General features: G+C 36.6%; 1 protein-coding gene and 1 long non-coding RNA gene across 2 annotated transcripts; both read left to right on the top strand.

Moving 5' to 3' along the window:
* Positions 1–4,810: 4,810 nt before the first annotated feature.
* LOC100372587 (mitochondrial amidoxime reducing component 2-like) lies at positions 4,811–21,235 on the top strand. Its single transcript, XM_085501795.1, has 7 exons — positions 4,811–5,040; positions 8,144–8,335; positions 10,849–11,020; positions 12,181–12,321; positions 14,924–14,985; positions 19,624–19,698; positions 20,009–21,235. The coding sequence occupies exons 1-7, from the start codon at positions 4,811–4,813 to the stop codon at positions 20,133–20,135; spliced, it is 999 nt and encodes a 332-aa protein (XP_085357921.1). The 3' UTR covers positions 20,136–21,235.
* LOC146740263 (uncharacterized) lies at positions 12,328–13,869 on the top strand. Its single transcript, XR_014929896.1, has 2 exons — positions 12,328–13,242; positions 13,736–13,869. It is a non-coding gene; the product is annotated as an uncharacterized LOC146740263 (long non-coding RNA).
* Positions 21,236–21,936: the final 701 nt, after the last annotated feature.

The raw sequence follows: 21,936 nt of genomic DNA, 5'->3' as shown, positions 1-21,936 counted from the left end.
TTTTTTTTTGTTACTCGGTACAAATAAAGAATTTAAGTTAACTTTCACATTCAATATTTCCCATCATATTGATTTGTAGTAAAGCGTCATTTAAATGTCTATTCATTTATGGGTGTCGATGCAAATATCAGTCACGGTGAGGGCGGTCGTCGGATGATGATTATTGGTTCCTGTAGTGTGGAATACAATATCGGTCATCGGCTTTCTCAGTCATCTCCGGTGATTAACATCCAGTTCTCGGAAAAGCAACGAATTACTAGGATCCGTCATCCGTAGTTATTCTCTCTGGTTAAAACATAAGTGTTTCAACATACGTTTTTATACGTATATTGCACGGCTTACGTATTTGCAAAATAAAGTTTAAAAGGCCTATCCAGAATTATATTAATTTCACAATAAACTGTACTCCAAGGCAGTATATAAGTTTTAAAAAAGGTCGGGTTTACCAGCCATATTTTCGAGAAATTGATGGTTGTATTTTAGTGGAAAGTTGCCATTTTGACACTGTTATAACACTTTTACCACAGGTTCATACGGCAAAATCTAGACTGGTGACATATGCTGAAAAAATCGTATATTGTTTATGATGGAGTACTTTTTGTTGTTCTGAATTATTTAAAAACGTATTTAAAAGGTCAAAGTGTCAACAAAAATACTTTTTCTTTAACATTGTGTTCTATGGAATTGTTCTAAAAATACCGATTTTCAATAAATATTAGGACAAAAAGCTTAACTGTAACACACAAAATAATGCCATTTCACTCTACCATGGGACATTAGCTTCATGATTGTACACAATAAACTAATGAACACTGTCATGCGAGTTTTGACCAATTTTGTCAAAAAATATGAGTAGGCTTCTACCTTAATACTTTGAATTCATATATTTATTATAATTTGTAAATGCAAACAAGCAAACAAATATTACAACATGAAACACAGGATTAGAACTCGCTACTGAGCCGAAATAAAACACAGTTCGAAATGGCCTATAGTGAACACTGCCCGCAGCGACTAGACGCATGGAGCCTGGAACAGCCAATGGTGGCGCTGTATACAATCGAGACCTATTGCGGCTTGCCGTAGCTCATTTAGATTTGGTTGTAAAACGAAAAAGCTGATGTTAAATTTCGTGGCCGGTTTAGTATGATAGAAAGCTTTTAACAGACTTCAAATAACCACAATAGACAGAATGGGGGTCAAGACCGAATGTACGTCATTCTGGCGTTTCATACTAAATGCTTTCTATTAAAGCATGGATTTAGAAAAGAGAAAAGGTCGGGTCATGATTAAAGTGGGGTAATCGTCACCAGCACACGCGCGGTAATTGAGTCCCAAGCAACGATAACAACACACGCTAAAACCGCAAAGGCTCATGGGTAGACGCTTGTTTGTAAACAATAACACGCTATGGCCATCTGACGTATGCGCAGGAGACGACTCCCTCGCTTTAATAATTTCACTTTCAAATAACATTCATTAGATATCTCTACGTCATAACCTCGTTAAAGATTATAGCATAATGTGCACGCGGTATGCATGCTTCGGGCTCTTTTTCCGTATTCCACAACGCATGCGTCATCACAGTGAGGTCAATTGAAATGTACGTTACCTGCAACGTCGCATTCAGCACCGTCAATAGTTTTCACCACATTGATGGTGCTGAACGTTGTCTTAGTATTCGAAGCCCACACATAAGCAACGCTACCAGATATATACAACAGCTAACCAGCCACATCAACCAAGCGACTGTCGAGTACTTGTACATGTAAGGGTAGGGTACTCAGGTATTTAGCAACAATACCAACCCCAGTGCAATTATAACACTATATCCACTAAGATAACGACTGTGTGCTGATCGGACTGAATGATCGTGGGGACTAATACGCGTTGGTGTTGCTCAACACAATATCAAATAGTTAAATTAATAAAGACACTACTATGCAAAACATACGTCTCATAGATGTATTATTGGAATGCACTATCATAGTATATACATTTAGTACACATTGGTGGATAAGAATAAAAGATACATAACACACGGGGTCAGAAATACAATTTACACTATAGGGGTACTATAGTGATAGATGCAGTTCAATATACACACGATTCAACTATAATGTCCTATTTACTGGATTGTCCCACGTCGGCCCGGGCAACGTAGATGACCACAGGAAGCTAGTAGACGGTAGATTGACACATTCGGAGAATTCCTCGGAGATAAGGCAGCAGCCAGATAAGGAAGTGAGACGAACAATCAAATTCAGCAAAACGGTTCAATATAAAAAAAATGTCAGAACATCAGGTACAAGAATAAACACTTCAACGCAGAACTCAGATAACAACAAGAAATATCACGAATTTCCCTCACCACGCAAATTTACTCATTTGCATATTGCTGCAGTTTATGCAGCTCTCTTGGTCGTGGTATACGTTGCGGGGCGACCAGAGAGCTGCAGTTCCCTTCCCTAAAGAAATGCACAGATTTTTAAATATGCCAGTTATGTATCATTAAAATTGTGATTTTAATAAAATTACCTCGACTTGCAGGAAAAAATAGACAAATATGTTCTCACAAATATATCTGTTACTAATTACAGCAAGCTTTAAGCAAATTTGCCCGTGTAAATGAGACTATTTCACGTTAAAACTGTGCCGAAGTGGAACCTCCGATTGAACGCCGCCATTTCGAAGCTGACCTCTATCACGTGACTTGGCTCTTTCAGTGACAGTGTAATCACGTGACTACAGCGGACGGCCATCGGCGCCTGTCTGGGACAGCGCTTCATGTGACGAAACAACGGCAGACGGCTTTTTATAATTTTAATTTCATTTCACCATTAAGTGACTCATCTTTTTTTGAAAAAATCAAATAAAGTACATGTATTATTAAAAATATTTTTTTCAAGCAGTTTTATTTATATATTGTGAAAAATCTAAAAATAATCTTGTAACTTGCCAAAGAGTGTTACAAGTGACAGGAGCAGACAGCAGACAGCATGGAATTCACAAAGGACAAAATTGTTGAGTCTTTTGACCAGAATCTGAAAGATATATTAAATTTTACCTAAAAGCTCAACAAGTAGAAGGTACTACTTGTATTTTAAATAATATACACACATTGGCCATATTACCAACAGGGTATGGCAAAAGTATGATGTATATTTTACCACCAGTGCTCCTCAATATTATGCGGAAAGAGACAACAAGCCATGGGGTAATGGGTTTCAGCTTTAGAACATTCACTAATGCATTGTCAACAGTTTCTGAGGTTTTAAGTCTAGATGCAATGGATTGCCTGCGATACCCTTTAACTTTCTTCTGGAACTCATCTCCACAATGAATGCAAGAACCTGCCATTCTCAATTTTCAGTTAAAATGTCAACTGCGCATGCTTCGTCATTGTCATGTGATCAGGTCACATGACAGAGGTCATCTTGAAATCCGTCGTTCAATCGATTAAATTACGTTCGGTCTAATTATACACAGAAATATATACTTTTCAAGAAGAAATAGTCCTTCATTTTCGGTCAGTAGATACCTAAGATGTTTGTGTTTGCAAGGATAACTTTTATTCGTTTTAAATTTCATTGAAATCGTTCGATAACATCAAAAATAGCGTGCGCCCCGGGATCCCGGGGCGGCGAACTGTGCGGTTCTCAATGGACGCGATCTGCAGCTCTGTGGCCGCAACGTAATATCAAAATAGCTTAAGCGGCCAATAAGAGCTGCTAAACTGTAGCAAATTTGCATAATGCACATGTGTAGACCAACCTCTAAGACGATATTGTCATATCACGGCTATTTGTCAACAGAACTGTCAATAATGGCTCAGATACTGCTGCTGGCACTAAGAGTTCACAATCTGTACGATAGAGTCATACACACACCCTTCAGACAATGCTAACACGATCCCGAAAGCTTCACGGCACCAACGTAGCAACCAGCATAGGAGGCAGCCATCTTGTACACAGTAAAAACACACTATTGACTTATGAGGGCGCTTTTGCACACAAACTGTGAGGGCACACTAATACAAAATACATATATCCCACATACACACTCCCACCGTGTCATACGCTGTATTATGCCATGACAATCCTGGTTTCCCCGTAACTCTGCCATTGTAATGCATTATTCTTGCATCGACTTTATGTACATATCACACGATATATCAGTTGTACCACGATGCGTCACAATGCACCAATCTCATTTCCCAGTTACAATTTGCATCATTTTTGTTATTATTACAATTATTATCTGGTGTGTAAGGAATCCATGACAAAATTGAGCTGAAGAACGCGCATCCGTACACGACTCGTCACCAGTGCTAAATTGTACACAGTTTGTATACTAACTGATATTGGTAGTACAAACATGGGGTCGTGTGTGGATGAAACACACAATAGCCAAGTTCTCCAATGCTCGCAAAATGTCTGAGGGTTTTGTAATCAATTGCAATGCGTAAGAAAACATGTGTCAATAATATGAGAGAAATGAATTTATCATAATTGCCATATTTTGTTTTGGTGGCATTCTAGTAAAGTTTCTAAAAATACCATCGAGTAGGCGTATGTGTGGGGTTTTTTTTTTGGGGGGGGGGGGATTTGACGCTTATATATTTTTTCGTTGCGTGTCATTTTGTCGAATTGTTGTTATTACACTTTGATTTTGAGATTATAGTTCGAAGACACTATTAACGGAAAAGTAACGAGAATGGAAACGCAAATAGGCCATACGTGTGAATCACGTGACACGTGACACGTGGCTACATACTGGTATACTAGTATTATTGTGCAGTACATGCAATATGTCGAAGCTGGACTACACCACCGCTTTAATCACTGGCGGGGTCGCCATTTGTACAGCAGCCGCCGTTGGTGTGTTTATTTATCGTGCTCGTAAGCGAGCAAGAGTATTTAAAGCAGTCGGTGTTTTAGAAGAGATGTACCTCCATCCCATTAAATCGTGCCGTGGTGTCTTGGTGGATAAAGGTTACTGCAACGTCCAAGGCTTGCAGTACAAAACCCTGAGAGATAGGTATTTGTGTACTTTATGTGTATATTTTTGTCCACAAAGTCCACACATATTTGATTATGAAAATGAATCTTAAAACACTATTACATTTTACTGGATGACATTTTACTGTATATATCACTACTATTGAAGTCACAATCATATTATAGTAATGGGAGCGTTGTCAAACCATTGAGGCGATACCAATTCCCCTGATGCATACTTCTCAATGGAATGTCAGTTAATCCCACCTTATCTTTACCCAAGATTCACTAGACCACTTTGGAACATTGTCCAAATGCACGAGTTGGTGTTTACATGTGTAGGTCCAATCACAGGGAGCCAATGAACTGGCTGGTATCTAGTGTATAACAATCTATTTCAATGTTGACCATGTCCACGACATGCATTCCTCCTCAGATCTTACATGCATGTCTGTGTGGCAGAATTTATGAGTTGACTTGTGTCATGTTGGAAGGGGAATTCTTAAATATTCTGGTTTAAAACGTGTCATTATTATTCGTTCAGGAAAAGGTTGTTGTAAAGATATTTGATACAGGAACACATATAACACAACAGTGGAAACGAACTGGTACCACTTTTGAAACAATTCCCTGAAAACATATGTGTCAAAGCATCTCGTGTATCAAACGAAATCGTCAGGATACTTCAAAACACCATCTTTCACTACCATCACAGTAATTGTGTTAATATAGTCCCAATGATTGTGTGTGTCATTAGCAATTAGCAATTATAATCTGACGGAAAACTGTCATCAAACTCCATAAATGCATAAAAAAAACAATTCATTAAATAGTGAACACGTCGATGTATAACATTGAGAAATAGTACTTTTATATCAAAATATGCCCAAATATCAATTAGGACGAATATTTCATTGGGTCATATATGAATTGTATGAATTATGAATAAAGACCATATTTAAGAGTTTTCACGTCTTATTTACATCTTGGGATAAATTCTGTGCACGCAAGAACTTAATTATAATATCATGATCTGTGCTACCATACGTTGACACAGTACCGTGAGTGAATTACTAATAATAGAGCACATTTAATATTCAATTGACTGGTGCTTCGTCGATTATTTTCCACCACAGTACTATCACAGAGTTTTACCCTCGGGGTGTTTCTATGTGTTTACGCCACTCTGAATGATCAATGAATAACTTTTACTCTATGAATTTGGTGAGGTGTTTGTAACCCATCCATCATCTTTGCATTCAGACTGCTAACTTAAGGTAGGAGACAATACCACTGCCAGCAGGGTTAATTTTAAAATCCAATCATCCACGTCGTCAACAATTATCGGTTGGCTTGCTTGATATCACAAGTATAAAGGAGTATATAATCGGGTTTCTTTGCAGTCTTATAATGATTGATATAATTGTAATACATCCCGTAGCCTTAGCAGATTCAGACGATGTCATGGTGTTCCCACGATATGTTGTCCAGTGCCTCATATCTCATCATCGGTGATCTATTTGGAACAAATGTTGTCACTGGCAAGTGATTTTTTTTCATCAAATTGTGCAACGTTGATGATTAGAATGATATTGTACATAAAGTGTTTGAAGGTGGGAAACAAACCCGACAATCACCAAAATACTTTGCGAACGGCAAAACTTGTTCATCTAATGCCGAGATTGGCTGGTTCCCGCCTCAAGTACCATGGCGTACCAAGCCACAAAAGGTCCTTAACAAGTGACGGTTGCAGCCACTCTCCAAGGCTCGACTGGTTTCTGCCGTTGGTGGTGGGTCGAGAGTCCGGAATCAGTCTGCCACACGCGAGATTTTACACTTCAATCCGAGAATTTACACGTTTTTTAAAAGATCCTATGTTACTCATAGTCTTTTCTTTTAAATATTTCTATATTTTATAGAATCAGCAAGAAACCAGCAAAATGCAGGAACAGGTGATTTTTCGTTTACTGCGAGATCTCGCGTAATGGGTGAAAAATGAGGATCAAATGTCTGCCGCAAAAATCGAATGATTTGTTTTTGAACTTAAAGCTTAACTTTTTAAAGCTGAATGTCGAAATACCGATCTCTTGAAGGGGAATAAGGCGTTGAGATGACCTTACTTCAATATGCATAACACATTATGAAGCGTGGGATTATCTCCAAATTACTTTCGACATTGTCGAATACCATGCTATGTTTTGACGCCACTGCGACGCTATGACCTGTTTTTACAGGGGGGATCTTGCAGTGAACACGAAATGGTCTACTGGATTCACGTGACTAATTGACGTAATTTGAAAACTGTTCTAACCCAGGGTTCTAGCATTTCTAGCTATTTTTGTACACTGACTCATCAATTTGTGATATTATGCGTACCGTTGGAAGCTTTCGCAGCACCATGGATTCACATACAAGACAGACCAACAAGTTTGGTGGTATAAAAATATGAAAACGTTTTTATTAAACAATACCGCGAATTAATTGTGGCTGAGCAGCATAACAGATATACCAGGTTCCGTTTAGAAAAATGTATGCGAATCAACTCCGAGGCCTTGTATGGAGTGAAAAGGTCACGAGACCACCACCCATATGGTGTTCCACTATAGTCCAGTTTTTACATCCACTGTTTCAAATACCATTGTTACATTAGATCAGGGGAACAATAGAGATGAGATCTGAGCACCAATTTGAACAGTATTTAAACAGTAAAGATAGTTATATATTTCCTCCAATTGAAGAGCTACACAATAGCACTTATTTAATCATATACTAGTATATAAATGATCACGTGTATTGTTAGAATCTGTCGGTGTATTTTGTTCATATAATTTATAATGACATTGTATTTACGTCAACATAACATTTCAATTGAGGTGCTGAGATAACACAACGAAAACAACCATTTAATCATAAACAACTGTGGAGTGATGTCAATCCATTCCATATTTTATTAATAATTACATAGTGTGGTAACGTAATGACTCGTTCTTTCTTGTGTCTGTCGACAACTAGGTTTAGTTGCGCGTCGATAGTGGTTGCAAACTGTGTTATTTTCTTGTATTATTCAATTCACATGCATATATTTCTTAAATATTGGCTGATATATCTACCTACCCCAATAATCAGAACTCATTCTTTCGCAGATACTGGATTATAGTGAATGACAAGAACATAGTCCTGCGGATTCGAAATGAGCCGATGATGACGTTGATCACGCCGACTTTGAGTGCCGATAACAGATACATGTACTTGGATGCCCCGAATATGACGACCCTAAAAATACCTATTGATACAAGAGAGGTTCCCAAGGGTGAACAGAAACTTATTGATATCAGGTAATATACTAGTGTACATTATATTTGGAAGTACAATATGGCGGGTTTGTTGTGTTTATACAATTGACCACGCGCAGTAGCGTGGCAAGTTGTGTGTGGCTTGATAGACGGGGTTGGCAAGGGCGGATAGCTGGTACAGGTTGCAGGAAATACCATGCAAATGCATTTTACGTTTCTACAGGATATGTAAGGTTCCAATTATAGTAAAAAAATATGTTTTTACACTTTACAGATAAAGCAAATTCATAATTACATTTTACATTTTATAATATATTTGATAATTTGTGTTTATAAATCAAAATTACGGCATTTAATGTGGAAAATGCTTTATACGCTTACACAAAATTATACTTTTGTAGAATTTACAGGACGAATAAAATAGCTGATTACATTTTACAACTTGTCCATGTCTATGAATTTACATTTTTTATTTATTTAAATTAAATTATTACAAAAATAAAAACAAGCCGGTAGGCTGGTTGGCGATCCGCTCCGCTCAAAAACAAGCACCATGTTTTTGGCTGTTTCCATGGTGTGACATAAACGTGAAGCTAACGTCGGTTTATAACTAATACGAAGTTCGCAAACACCATTCAGTTTTTGGAAGTCACTTAGTTTATTACTAGGACCACATTCACTCTCCTAGTCGAGTGACTGTGCTAGGACGTATTCTGCTGTTACATTTATTATTTCCAACCATTTTGCGATAGCATTTTCTAGAATGAAGCGTTTCCTGTAAATGCTGGAAAGCGAAATAATGAAATAACGAGATGGTAAATATTTACCTATTAAAGTACAGGGTGTTGACCTTCATAATAATATACTTCATTATGCAAAACATTAGTCACGGTGAGTTATTTAAATATACGACTCCTAATCGAAAAATATGACCACAGCCCAGAATTTCAGACGTATATTAAGAAACCTAAGAGCATATCAAAAGCATTTACTCTAAAATATAAAAAAGAACTGCAGTCAAAAGTCAAGAATGCCAGCAAATAAAGGACTCTGCCCCACAATCCTTTGTGCGCGTTATTACGGACACGCGCAAAAAACTGTACCACGCTTGTCAAATCTGGGTCAAATATACAGTACGCTACTATCTTGCCACAGATTGTTTAGTAGTGGAGTGTTCGATGACCATTGAATTAGCCGGTGATTCATATTTTATGTGTATTAATTTATTCATCAATTTTCGTGACTGACAGTACTGTGATGGACGCGGGGCTCTTTGGCAACGACCGCATAGAGGTCAAAATACGCGTTCTATTTTTACGCGTTAAATTTGGCTCTTCCGTTTCGCCCCCTCCGGAATGTTCTACTTTCGCAGCCTAATCGCAGGTTTTTCGAAAAACGTGGAAAAAACACAAGAATTAGTAGAAATGTTCCTGTTTTGGGCGGACTATTGATAGAGAATAATGTCTTTATTACAAAAATGCTGAAAAACCGTGAGTTGTTGTCTTAGTTATGTTTTTATTGGCGAAAAACTGCGAACTCGGCAAATTTGGTTGCACAACTTCTCTTTATCATATACACCCAGCGACACCGATGCCAGCTGACTGTGTACAAAACTGGTAGGAGGTAATACATTTGGGCGAAAATATTCAAAAATCAGTTTTTGGATGTTGCAATGGCAGTGGTGGGCCAGGATTTTTTTCCAATTAGTGACGACACGACCTACCTGTGAAGTATGAACAAAACGAGCCGAGCCGTTGCTGGTGAAAAGTTACCCCAACTTTGGGGTCAAATTTCTCGGTAATGAAAACAGATATCAAACATTCAAATGGTAACTTTGTGCCCACACTCAAGCTGAGTAGAATGAGCTATGTCTGAAGTGTTTTATCCCAAATTTGTAGGAGGAGATACATTTGGCGCGAAGCTATCCAAAAATCATTTTTTTGGCTGTTGCTATGGCAACGGTGGGCCAAAATTTTTCCTTATAACTAGGGTGGAGGTGTGACCTACCTGCCAAGTTTGAAAGAAATCGGCCAAGCCAAAAAAATCACAGAAGAAATCATACGTGAAAACACTGGAAATGTACACACACAGACACACACACACACACACACACACACACACACACACAAAACGACAAAAGTGATTATAAGGGCAATCCTAGCGGAGCGGATCGCCAACAATTGATTACGGCTTACGAAAATACTCCTTCTTGCCGACCCTTCTTGATGGAAATTGATCTCGGTTGGTACTCGAAAAAAGGTTATGATTGTGTGAACCTGGTATACACAGAACGTGCATACACAATCTATCATAACATTACACCGTATCATGAGAGAAATATACTGCAATGTAATGTGACGAATACACTACTATGTATAGCCTACTAGGTTACTAGTGTTTATATGTATTCGTCATGATTAATGTTTGCTGAAATGAGATACATACATCACATACGTTTACATTTTTCATAGCTGTATATCAAAAACTTATCTGATATTGTAATTCTGCATGAGTTTTTTTGTTTTTACAAGACGTATTTATCTTGTGAATTGCAGTGTGTATGGTACCGACATAAAAGGCTACTATTGCGGTAAACAGTCCGAACAATGGCTGACTACATATTTGAAGGTACCCGGATGCAAACTTCTCAACTGTGACGACGACATCAAATTGAGAGACGCCAGTGACGTCATCAGACCTAGACGTGTGAACAGAAAGGGGGATTTTGTAAGTGGACATACTCTAACATTGTTTATAGTAGCGCCACATCTTCATACAGGTATTCATACAATTTATGTCCATACTATATTTATTACCACCAGTCAATGTCCCAAATATCCCAAACCTGTATCTGATAATATGTTGTCGAATTTCATCGGTTTAAAGCAGCAGGGTCGGCACCTGCGCACGCGCGGGAATTGAGACCCAAACGACGATAACAACATAGTTTACGCTAAAAACGCAAAGGCTCAATGGTAGACGCTTGTTTGTAAACAATGACACGCTATGGCCATCTGACGCATCCGCAGGTGACGACACCCCCGCTTTAAACTATTCATTGTGGCAAATGTATCACTGTGACCACTAGCGGATCTAGAAATTCGGTAATGGGCGCCCTAAATCCGAGCGTGGTGACAGGAGTAACAAAAACAACCAGGTACAGTGGTGGACATAAAGATGTACTTTAATTTATAAACGTATTTATAAAAAATGTAAATAGCAATACTGTACGCGCATTCTTGTTGTACATTATATTAGTCCAACCAATACATGTACAACTCAATAAATTAACTTGCATAAATCATTACTAGAATATTATATTTGTTTTTATAATTATGAGATTCCAAAACATTTTACAATTCTTGGAATTACATTGAATATTTTTTCTTTCCAACAAATGTACACTTTCTGTTTCTTTATATGTGGTTCAGAATTATGTGTCAAAAGTTAAAGTAATACAAAATAAGATGTACGTAGTAATAATAATAATAAAAATACTTACTACATAATAAAAATATACAGTAAAAATAAAATTAAATATATTAAATTAAATTAAATGTCCGCCGTACGATATATCAGATTTGTATCAGACTGAGCTTTAAAGCGCATGCTGTCCAATCACGGTGCGTTCGCCAGAACACGTGATTCGTGAATCACCAATGCCAATGTATTCCTACGAAAATTTTAAACAATGAACTGGTACATTGACCAGTATAAACCAATAGCGCTGCCCTAGAAATAAACAAGTAACATTCTAACATGCACTTATTTCGTTCATTTACTTTACGTCAACATAACCAGTGCCATATTTGTGAAAGTTCATTTTAAATAACGCAAGTAACCCATTAAACCGTACCGTAATTGTTGTTTTCATATATAAATTCCAGGTGGCGTATGCTGATTACGCTGCATTTATGCTACTTTCCAAGGAGTCATTGACGGACTTGAATGAAAAATTAGAAACACCCGTTTCTATGCGATATTTTCGACCGACTTTAGTAGTTTCTGGATGTGAACCCTTCGCTGAGGTGAGCGTAATTATGTTTATACTGCATTCCCATCAGGGACAGGCACAAAACGCAATATGTCATTGAGTCAGAACTGCCTTCCTTCATGGGTGATATATATGCCTTATGTTCTAGACAGAACTGCGACATCGTCATTTGTGTCAGTAATTCGTGACAAACTCCTAATGTATTGTTTTATGTTTTGGTCAGTGAGGTTGTTTAAATATAACAGCTTTTAATTGAGTCGAACAGGTAACTATTATGAAATCACGTTTTAAATGCATTATTAGTCTCCATTCGTGCCACCTAGATTGGTCCATGTCTGTGACTATGAGGTTGTACTTTTTTGCTCAGCAGATTTTAAATCACATATATTTGAGACATCTATATCTATTTCTCACATTAATAGAACCATGCCTTGCAGCTGTTTTTTTAATTAAATCAGCAAAGGTGTATGTCTGTCATGTGATGACTTCTCAAAGTTATTCCTTAATTTAATAAGGTGAATAAGTTAAGTAAGGGAAAAATAATATATACATGAAACGTGTGACATCATGAATGCATAGGTTGTAAGTGCTGTAAATTGGACAGCCAATGTCTAAAACAATCACAATCTGATTAAAATCTGATGTAGTGTACGGGCTTTAATTATTTTGGCTATAAACTTATTTTAATTTTATTTTTTATTACTTTTGTTATTAATGCCCTTTTATTTTATTATTTTACTTTGATTTTGTGATTTTTTTTAATTCCGCCCTACCTACATCTGAACCGATGCCTATGTAACGAGATTTCAACGAGACCCACTATCGACGATTTTAGTCAACGAATCACAGACCTCCTTCTATAGCGCACATGATGGCGTCACCGGGCAGAGTCTGATGGCAAACACACTCAAATAAAATGGCGGATTATACCGACCGAGAAAAACACGGCTTTTCGGTAAGTTTATCATTGTCAAATGCAACGAAAGTCATTTTTATGTTAATATTGTGGCTCGAATGGTTCGACTTTAGATCGTTATTTTGCATAGTTATTCTGGGAGTGACGATTTTTTTTCCACCGGTTCGACCGAACACCAGTGTCTTTTTCCAGTCGCCTGCCCTGGAGACGGGTGATGTTTTGTTGACGATCGGGCCAAAATCTTCTACGATATTGAAGCCGTAGCTGTAAATATTCATCAAATTGTATCAACATTTTGTACATTATACAATAACACTTTATTAAAGTAAATGAGCTGATTTGGACTGGAATAAAATATGTTTTATTTGGAACACATCGCAATTGATCAGGAAATATTTTTTTGCTCCAATTTTCTGCGTCGATGCCGTGGGCCGGTGACCGCTATACAATTTAAAATCAGTTTGCATTGTTTACTATAGCTGTTTACAGTGTTCTAGTCATTACGATTTACTCTTTTTTGCTTCCATTCTAGATAATTATGTTCAGTGATGTAAAATTGAAGCGATGACTGAATGAACGAACCTTGGCTGGCGAAGATGTATCTGGAAGTGTACACATTTGTTGGAAGTGAAAAAAATATTCAATGAAATGACAAAAATTGTAAAATGCTGTGGAATTTTTTTTGCAAATAAAAATATACTAGCAATTTTCTATTAATGGTTTATTCAAGTGGGCAAAATATAAATGTACAGAAAGATTGCCCGTATACACTGAAAAGTAAGCAACCGACAGCCTGTATAAAAGGGGAACTGTGATTGGCTGTTACTTACGCGAGATTTGAACGGGACTTACATAGGCGTCGGATCAGATGTAGGTAGGGCGGAATTAAAAAAAATCAAAATCAAAGTAAAATAATAAAATAAAAGGGCGTTAATAACAAAAGTAATACAAAATAAAATTAAAACAAGTTTATAGCCAAAATAATTACAGCCCGTACACTACATCAGATTTTAATCAGATTGAAACAATCAGTGCTTGTCAATTACATATACATATACATATATAATTACATATATATATATAATTGTCAGAAAAAAAACGGCATGTCCACTGGACGGGAAGTGTTTGCAGTCCGGCGTGATATACCAAGCGGAAGTTAAGCGCTTAGACAAACAAACTAGCGAAACGTACGTCGGTCTCATTGGAAATGAATTCAAAACAAGGTACAGAAACCACACTGCCTCATTTCGTAATCAGGCCTCTAGAAATGCGACAGAACTAAGTAAACATGTTTGGTCACTCAAAGAAAAAAATATTGAGCACAGAATAACATGGAAAATTCTTGCGCGTGGTAGCCCGTACAGTAGCTCCAGCAAACGATGCATTCTATGTTTGAAGGAAAAATTTATAATAATTTTTAGACCTCACCACTCCACACTAAACAAAAGAAATGAACTTGTATCATCATGCCGACACAGATCAAAAGCATTATTATGTAACACTTAAACCTGTATGTTTTTTATTTTATTTTTAATTAATATGTTAATTTGCGAAGTACATGTATGCTCGTTGGTGCAGTGAATTAAACATAAAGCTCCTGATGAGTGAGGTACTTGTACCTTACGAAACAGTGCTGTCGAGTTTCAATATTCATGTAGTTGTGTATTAATTCCTCTATTACCGCATATACAATTACATATATTTTTATCATGTTTTCTAGGATACTTGGAAGTTCATAAAAATAGGAAACGTCGTTTTAAGACATATGAAGTTCACTGAAAGGTATTTTATACTAACATACTAGTATGTTAGACATTATCAATAATCAGTGTTACCAACATTAACAATTCACATTGATGTTCCTTTATTTTTCAACTGCTGCGTTAAGAATTCAAATTGTTGTCCATGCAATATATGTGGTTTACATACCACCAAAAGATAAAACACTGGGTAATGATGGCTTGTCAGCTGAATTTTATCTAACATTTTGGAACATTATTAGTTCATATTTACTCAATAGCTTAAATTACTCTCATAGAAAGGGATAGTTAACAGAGTCGCAAAGACAAGGGGTCATAATCCTGATTGCTAAAAAAGGCAAAAATAAAACATTCCTTGAAAACTATAGACCAATCTCCCTCATTAATACCGATGTCAAGATAGCCTATAAAGCAATTAAAAAACGCATTTGTGCCATCCTGCCAACTATCATTCACCCAGACCAATGTGCGTTTGTGAAGGACCAATTTATAGGTGTCGATTTATAGGTGATGCAATTCGCACAGTTTTTGATGTAATGTGGCTAACTAGACATCAAAATACGCATGGGGTGTTAATATCACTAGACTTCAAAAAAGCTTTCGATTCGGTTGATCACAAATTTCCGATAAAAACATTGGAGGTATTTAATTTTGGTAACTCCTTTATAAATTGGGAAAAAACGTTTTACAGTAGCATCTCTTCATGCTTGATGAATCATGGAAAGTCAACTGGTTATTTTCCCATTGCAAAAGGTGTGCGGCAGGGAGACCCCTTATTCCCTTATCTGTTTATAACAGTAATGGAATTACTTGCAATTAGTATTCGAAATAATCCAACTATAAATGGTATTGGTACCTTTAAAAAAATAAGTCAGTAATGTATGCAGACTACATAACCTGTACAATTAATCCCACCTCAATGATACCGCTCTTCAATACAGTTGACAAATTTGGAAAATGTTCAGGATTAAATCTAAATCAGGATAAAACTGAGGCACTTTTGTTGGGGTATGGTCACAGACCAAAAAAGAAAATAAATATTAAACGGTCGAATGAAATAGCAATTTTGGTAGTTTTTTTACCTATGCATCTGACATGTCTATTGAAGAATTTTTCAAAGAAAATTAACAGTCTGAAGTCAGTATGCTCATTATGGTCTAGAAGAAAACTCCCAATAATTGGTAAAATACAGATCCTTAAAACCTTCGGCCTCTCCCAATTCATATATTTAGCATCAATGATTTCAGTGCCAAAATCAATTATAAAAAAATCAATAGTATTATTTACAATTTTATTTGGAATGGAAAGGATAAAATTAAAAGAAACATCCTTATTTCAGATATTGAAAGGGGTGGATTAAATATGATTGAGGTGGACTCCTTTTTTAAAGCACAACAGATTATGTGGGTGAAACGGTTTGTTTCTGATAGCCAAGCCGGATGGAAGGATATATTGAAGGGACTATTGAAAAAGTTTTGGAACCATGTGTTTTTTTACAACTATGATGAATCAGAATTTGAAAATCAAATCCCACCTTTTTATTATGATATTATCCGGGAATGGTCATCTCTGACATCATACACTCCAAAAACAACATCTGAAATTGATAAACAAATATTATGGATTTTTAAAAATTGGCTATCGTACAGTCTATCTGAAAAGTTTGGCAAGAAAAAAAGTATTAAGAATAATAGACCTAATCGATTTCTATTGAAACTTTCATGACTGGCAATATTGGAAGGGAAATTGTATCACTTTGACAGAATACCATATTATACAAGGCCTAATCTCTGCAATACCAGATGACTGGAGAGAGAACATTCATGCTAACACCATGAGTGGTATGATTTTCAAAACAAAGTCAAATGGAATTCTAAGTACGTTGCAATTAATGCAATGACGTGCAAAAAGGTGTATAAATCTTTGTGTGAAAACATTATTGAAGAGCCAAATATTGCCATAGACTTCCAACATTTGTATGGGATGAAACTACTTTTCAAGACAACAATCTCCACAGATCTTAGAGCATTCCAATACAAAATTCTACACAGAGTTTTAACAACTAAAACTGTATAAATGGAAAATAATCAATACTCCCCCCACTGTTCTTTTTGTGAAAAAGAAGAAGAAACATAAGAACACCTATTTGTTAACTGTATTGTTGTAAAGAGACTGTGGAGACTGTTGCAAAGTTATTGCAAACTTATTGCCAATTTTGTTTGTAATGTCAAAAATATTATTATAGGTCTATGTGAACCGGAAAATATATTATTAAATCATTTTATTTTATTATTTAAAAAATATGTATATACCTGTAGGGTTCAAAAGATTCATCCAACAAAATACGCATATAAAAGTTGGATCAGGGAAAATAGAAATACTATATTACAAATCGCAACAAACAAAAACAAAGAGCTTACAACTATCAGAAATGGGAACCATTAACTAATTGGCTAGATAATGGGCAACTTTAGATACCAGATCACTTTTTTTTCTTCTCCTTATTTTCTTTCTCTTAATTTTATTTCCTTGTACCTCTATGTAATGTAATATTTTGTGCTGTGTGTCTATATTATTGAAACGAAATAAAAATATTGTTTAAATAAAAAAATTACTACCTGCTCATACTGCAACGTAATGATCACGGTGAATGTGGAATAATAAAACATTTTGTATATCATTATTTTACTGCGTCAGTCACTACTAGAGGTTGATATTAAATACACAACCTTGAAAGTTATAAGTTGTGTTTCTACTTTTGATTTTTTGTTGCGATAGAACATCAAACCGGGGGAGTGCGTCAGATGGCCAAAGCGTGTCATTGTTTACAAACATGCGTCAACCCATGATCCTTTGCGCTTTTACTGCTTTTAGCATGTGTTGTTAACGTCGCTTGGGACTCAATTCCCACGCGTGCGCAAATGACGACCCTCCCGCTTTAACAGGCACGACGGGTGAGTTGATAAGATCGTTGAAAATGTGTTCATCCTGCGACGACGATTAACGAGGTAATGTCGGAACTTGCTTTTTGTGGACGACGCGGCTTGCCGTGGTTCTGAGAAGAAAGAGCACGACTCATTTCTCTATTTGTATCTATGCTACATCTTCTAATGCTGGACTTGGATTTATAACTACTCACTCACTCTGCAATCTAGGGTTGTAACAGTTGTAGATCGCAAAATGTGGTCTGTATATATACGGGGACATTTGGCAGCTAACGATATTTGCTTCATTTTCTGGGCAAGAGTATTTTCCCCCACCGGCATATTATCGTGCCAAATAGAGTCGCTCGAACTTATCAATAACTTCGGTCATTGCCAGAACGCATCGCATTCCTGATTGAGCTTTTATAAATAATACTCAAGCTACTTCACGGAGAAGAGCGGACTTTCAGGTGTCGCATAGATTCTCCCAGCTTGACTGAATCCGCCGTATTCAATTTTGCCACGGTGATTTGTTGTCAGTATGTCTATACTGAATGATACGTATTTAAATCCCGAACTATCAATTTGAGTGTCAAAATGCGACTTGGTCATACTTCAAAGATTTCCCCGGCCATGATTGCATAGATCTTCTTTTGTAGCCAGCTAGGTTTTGGCATATCAAGTGCAGAGAATGACATGATTGTCAGCATGTCTTCCTTCGTTATCGGATCATTTAACTTCTGATCATTTGCTGCGCCGAAATTTTCGTTGTGTATAATACCGACACAGATCTCTTTTTTGAAGTGCCACTGCAGGGTATTTCGGATCGTATTCATTGATTTACATGAGTATAACTGCCCGTTGCACAAACGCACACAATTGGTCTGAAGCCTTCTCGACGTCGGTTTGCGGGGTCATGCTTTTTTCGCAAAACGATATAAAATACGCTTGCAGTACACTTAATTGCATCTTATGTCTTCGGTGCATCTTTGCTTTCCACTAGTTCATATTTTGAAGAGAAGCTAAATCGGGTAGTTTTCCGTTGGTCGACTATTGATATCTGCCACCGAAGTAGCAGGCACGGACGACAAATTAGAAATCGCAAGTCACGCGATGAGTGACGTGATCCCGAGGCACAAGTTGATGTACTAGTTTCCCATGGGAAATATCAAACTTTCCTGGCGCTACTGCGTGACACGATTTCCACCAACCAGGAAACAATATAAGCGGGTGATGTCAGTGTTATAATAGTTATTGTATTGAACTTTTGACAGATTTATACACTAAAATTCGGGTTTTAGGATATCTTCTTGTCGGGCTAACGCGCAAGTGGTAATATTAAAGGGAAATGCGGTTGTGGCACATGTGCATTTCCATGCGAACATCATGCTTTTGTAATATCACCGAATTGAATTTATGAGAACTGAAATTTAACCGAAATGCGTTAAACTAGTATAGTTTAGTCCTACTATACTGATTTAAACAACTTATAAGTGTTATGTTTAGTATGTTGTCACGTAAACTTAAATAACGAGACATCCCATTATTTTTGCGTACGTGAAATTGACTGAGTATGTTTTTCACGTAAATTTTAACAACAGGACATCGCACCATTTACACGCACGGGAGAATAACTGTTTTATTAATGTACTCCAGTAAATTTAAATAACGATATATCGCATCATTTTCAAGTACGTTTGAATGATTGTTTGTTTGTTTGTTTTTTATGTCTACAGGTGTAAATCGGTAACCGTCGATCCGGAAACTGGCATAATGGCTGAAGATAATGAGCCATTGAAAACATTAAAAACGTGAGTTAAATTTACAAACATTGGTTAGGGTTACAAATTGCAAATACTTAACTTTCCAATGAATAGGATTATTCGGAAAGTCACCATTGTCAACAAATCCCGTTTGACCATTTCTCTGGCCATGATTTTCATCTTCGCTCAAGCGATCACATTTCAGGATTTTTTTTCCTTTTCAAGTACTATCATTTGAAAGGGATAAGTTATCATTGCTTATTAAGTATGCAACTGATACTCTTGGCACTGCCTCGCTTCTTCCGGTGGTATTCATTCAATCGTGTATGACGTTGTGTGTGTTTTTTTGTTACCCAAGGTATCGTATGTGTACAGAAGAAGACAGGCCTATGTACCGCGACTCTCCTTTGCTAGGAGTTCATCTCTGCCTTGACTCGGAAGGAAGTATCAAACTCGGTGACGTAGTTTATGCCGCATTGGAATAAAAATAGTATTTAAGACATTTTTGGGTTGAAATATTAAGCTTTGTTGACGTTTTACTTTTATCTATTGTCGTTTTACAGTATAATTTCAGCCGCCTTACTCACAATATAACTAATGATGACCAATAATGCGATATGAAAACAACGACCAGATATCAATGTAAAGGCTGTTCGTTGTAGATATACATATATACGAGTTTTTTTATATCTTATGCGCGTGATAAATTTGACTTAATTTCCTGGTCAAGTGTATATCACGGGTTGTAAATGGCAGTTACGAAGATTAAACAGCATATCTCACAAACAGTAGTTACCAAAGTGGAAATGAAATGACAACAAAGCAGATGAACACTACACTACACTACGCTACGCTACGCTACATTACACTTCAGGCAAATGACATTGATGTTTTATTGTATTTGTCAGCAGCCCTTATTATATGTTTTTATCATATTACCTCAAACCCTGCAAATAGAAGTGTGCATGGAATCATGGGAAGAAACAGTGTGCATTGCCGTGTGATAACTGTTATAAAGGTGATTGACAGGTCATACTTGTTTTCAACTCTGGAAGGACAGTTGGAATGTACCAGGTGTGCTTGTGATTTACATAACAAACGGTGTTTACAACTTTGAAAGGACAATTGGAATCTACCAGGTGTGGTGTTATTTGAATAACAAAAGATTTTCATGATCTACTGAGGTGCCTATGTGACACAGCTGCAAGCAAGATCACATTCTTATTGGCTCATGTAGAAACCCACTGAATCTGGGCCATTTATGCCTATAAATTGGACAGACTGGGGACAGTTGGGGTCCATCATTTCAACTTAGTATCCTGTGTGTTGCTGCTATGATATTGTAAGACAAGTGATGCAGACTTCAGCCATCATTCTGTGAGAATTGTATGAACTGCTCTGCGTGCCTCTGCAAGCAAGACTTCTCTATTTCTTTGTTGTTGTGTTGCAGAAGTCATTGACTCTCGTTCATTTCTACATCCTGGAACTGTGAGTTATCACCAATGCACACTTTATTTATTTATTGTATTTTCTGTGCTTTATTTCTTGTAATTATTTTGAGAGGTATTAAAGCTTTTACTCGATATTTTGTTGAATGTGTATTTCATTTCCAGTACTATTGTCGTGTCTAGGCCCCATTCTAGCAGTGAACGAACCCCCTGTCCACTGTAAGTTCAGTGGATGGCTCTCTCAATTGCGATAAACAGGCCTTACAAGCAATTTAGGTTGCCAAACAACCTTTTGAATGTTAAAGCCAGTAGTTTTCCACAAAACCACTTGTTCAATAGTTTTGATGAAAAGAAATAGTGTTTCTTTGAAAGTCTGTATATTTAATACAGGCCCTGGCATAGTGATTGAGCTCTAAATTTATAGGTAACTGCATAATACGGTCGACAACAATACCATTTGACCAGCGAGAATGGGTTGGTCTCCAACCAAATAGAAGTGAGAGTGAAATAGTATTATTATTATCACTATTAAAACATTATATATATATATATAAACTAAATAAATATATAACAATGCTTTTAGGAATTTTTGAAATACCCTTATGATTGCAGTGTTAGTACAATATGTGTTGTTAATCGAATACACACATTTCTTTCAAGTTTGTCTTAATAGAAAATTAGTATCAATATTTACTCTAAAATATATAATAGTGACATACGTTGGAAGTCACAGTTGGTGTAGTACTGGAATATCCTGATTTTTTTATTTTGTAGCATAAACTTAATGAATGTGTTGCATTATTACTAAAAAATTTTCTCTTATTGTTTTGTAAGTTAT

Source organism: Saccoglossus kowalevskii, chromosome 7 (assembly GCF_978046115.1).
Source record: "Saccoglossus kowalevskii chromosome 7, keSacKowa6.1, whole genome shotgun sequence".
In the NCBI taxonomy this organism is placed as follows: domain Eukaryota; kingdom Metazoa; phylum Hemichordata; class Enteropneusta; family Harrimaniidae; genus Saccoglossus; species Saccoglossus kowalevskii.
This window is presented reverse-complemented; position numbering and strand designations above follow the sequence as displayed.

Excerpts from the sequence above, each read along its gene's own strand:
- LOC100372587 (XM_085501795.1), top strand. The coding sequence starts at position 4,811 with ATGTCGAAGCTGGACTACACCACCGCTTTAATCACTGGCGGGGTCGCC. Across the intron at positions 11,021-12,180 it reads TGAACAGAAAGGGGGATTTT|GTGGCGTATGCTGATTACGC; the intron begins GTAAGTGGACAT and ends TATAAATTCCAG. Across the intron at positions 19,699-20,008 it reads CCATTGAAAACATTAAAAAC|GTATCGTATGTGTACAGAAG; the intron begins GTGAGTTAAATT and ends TTGTTACCCAAG.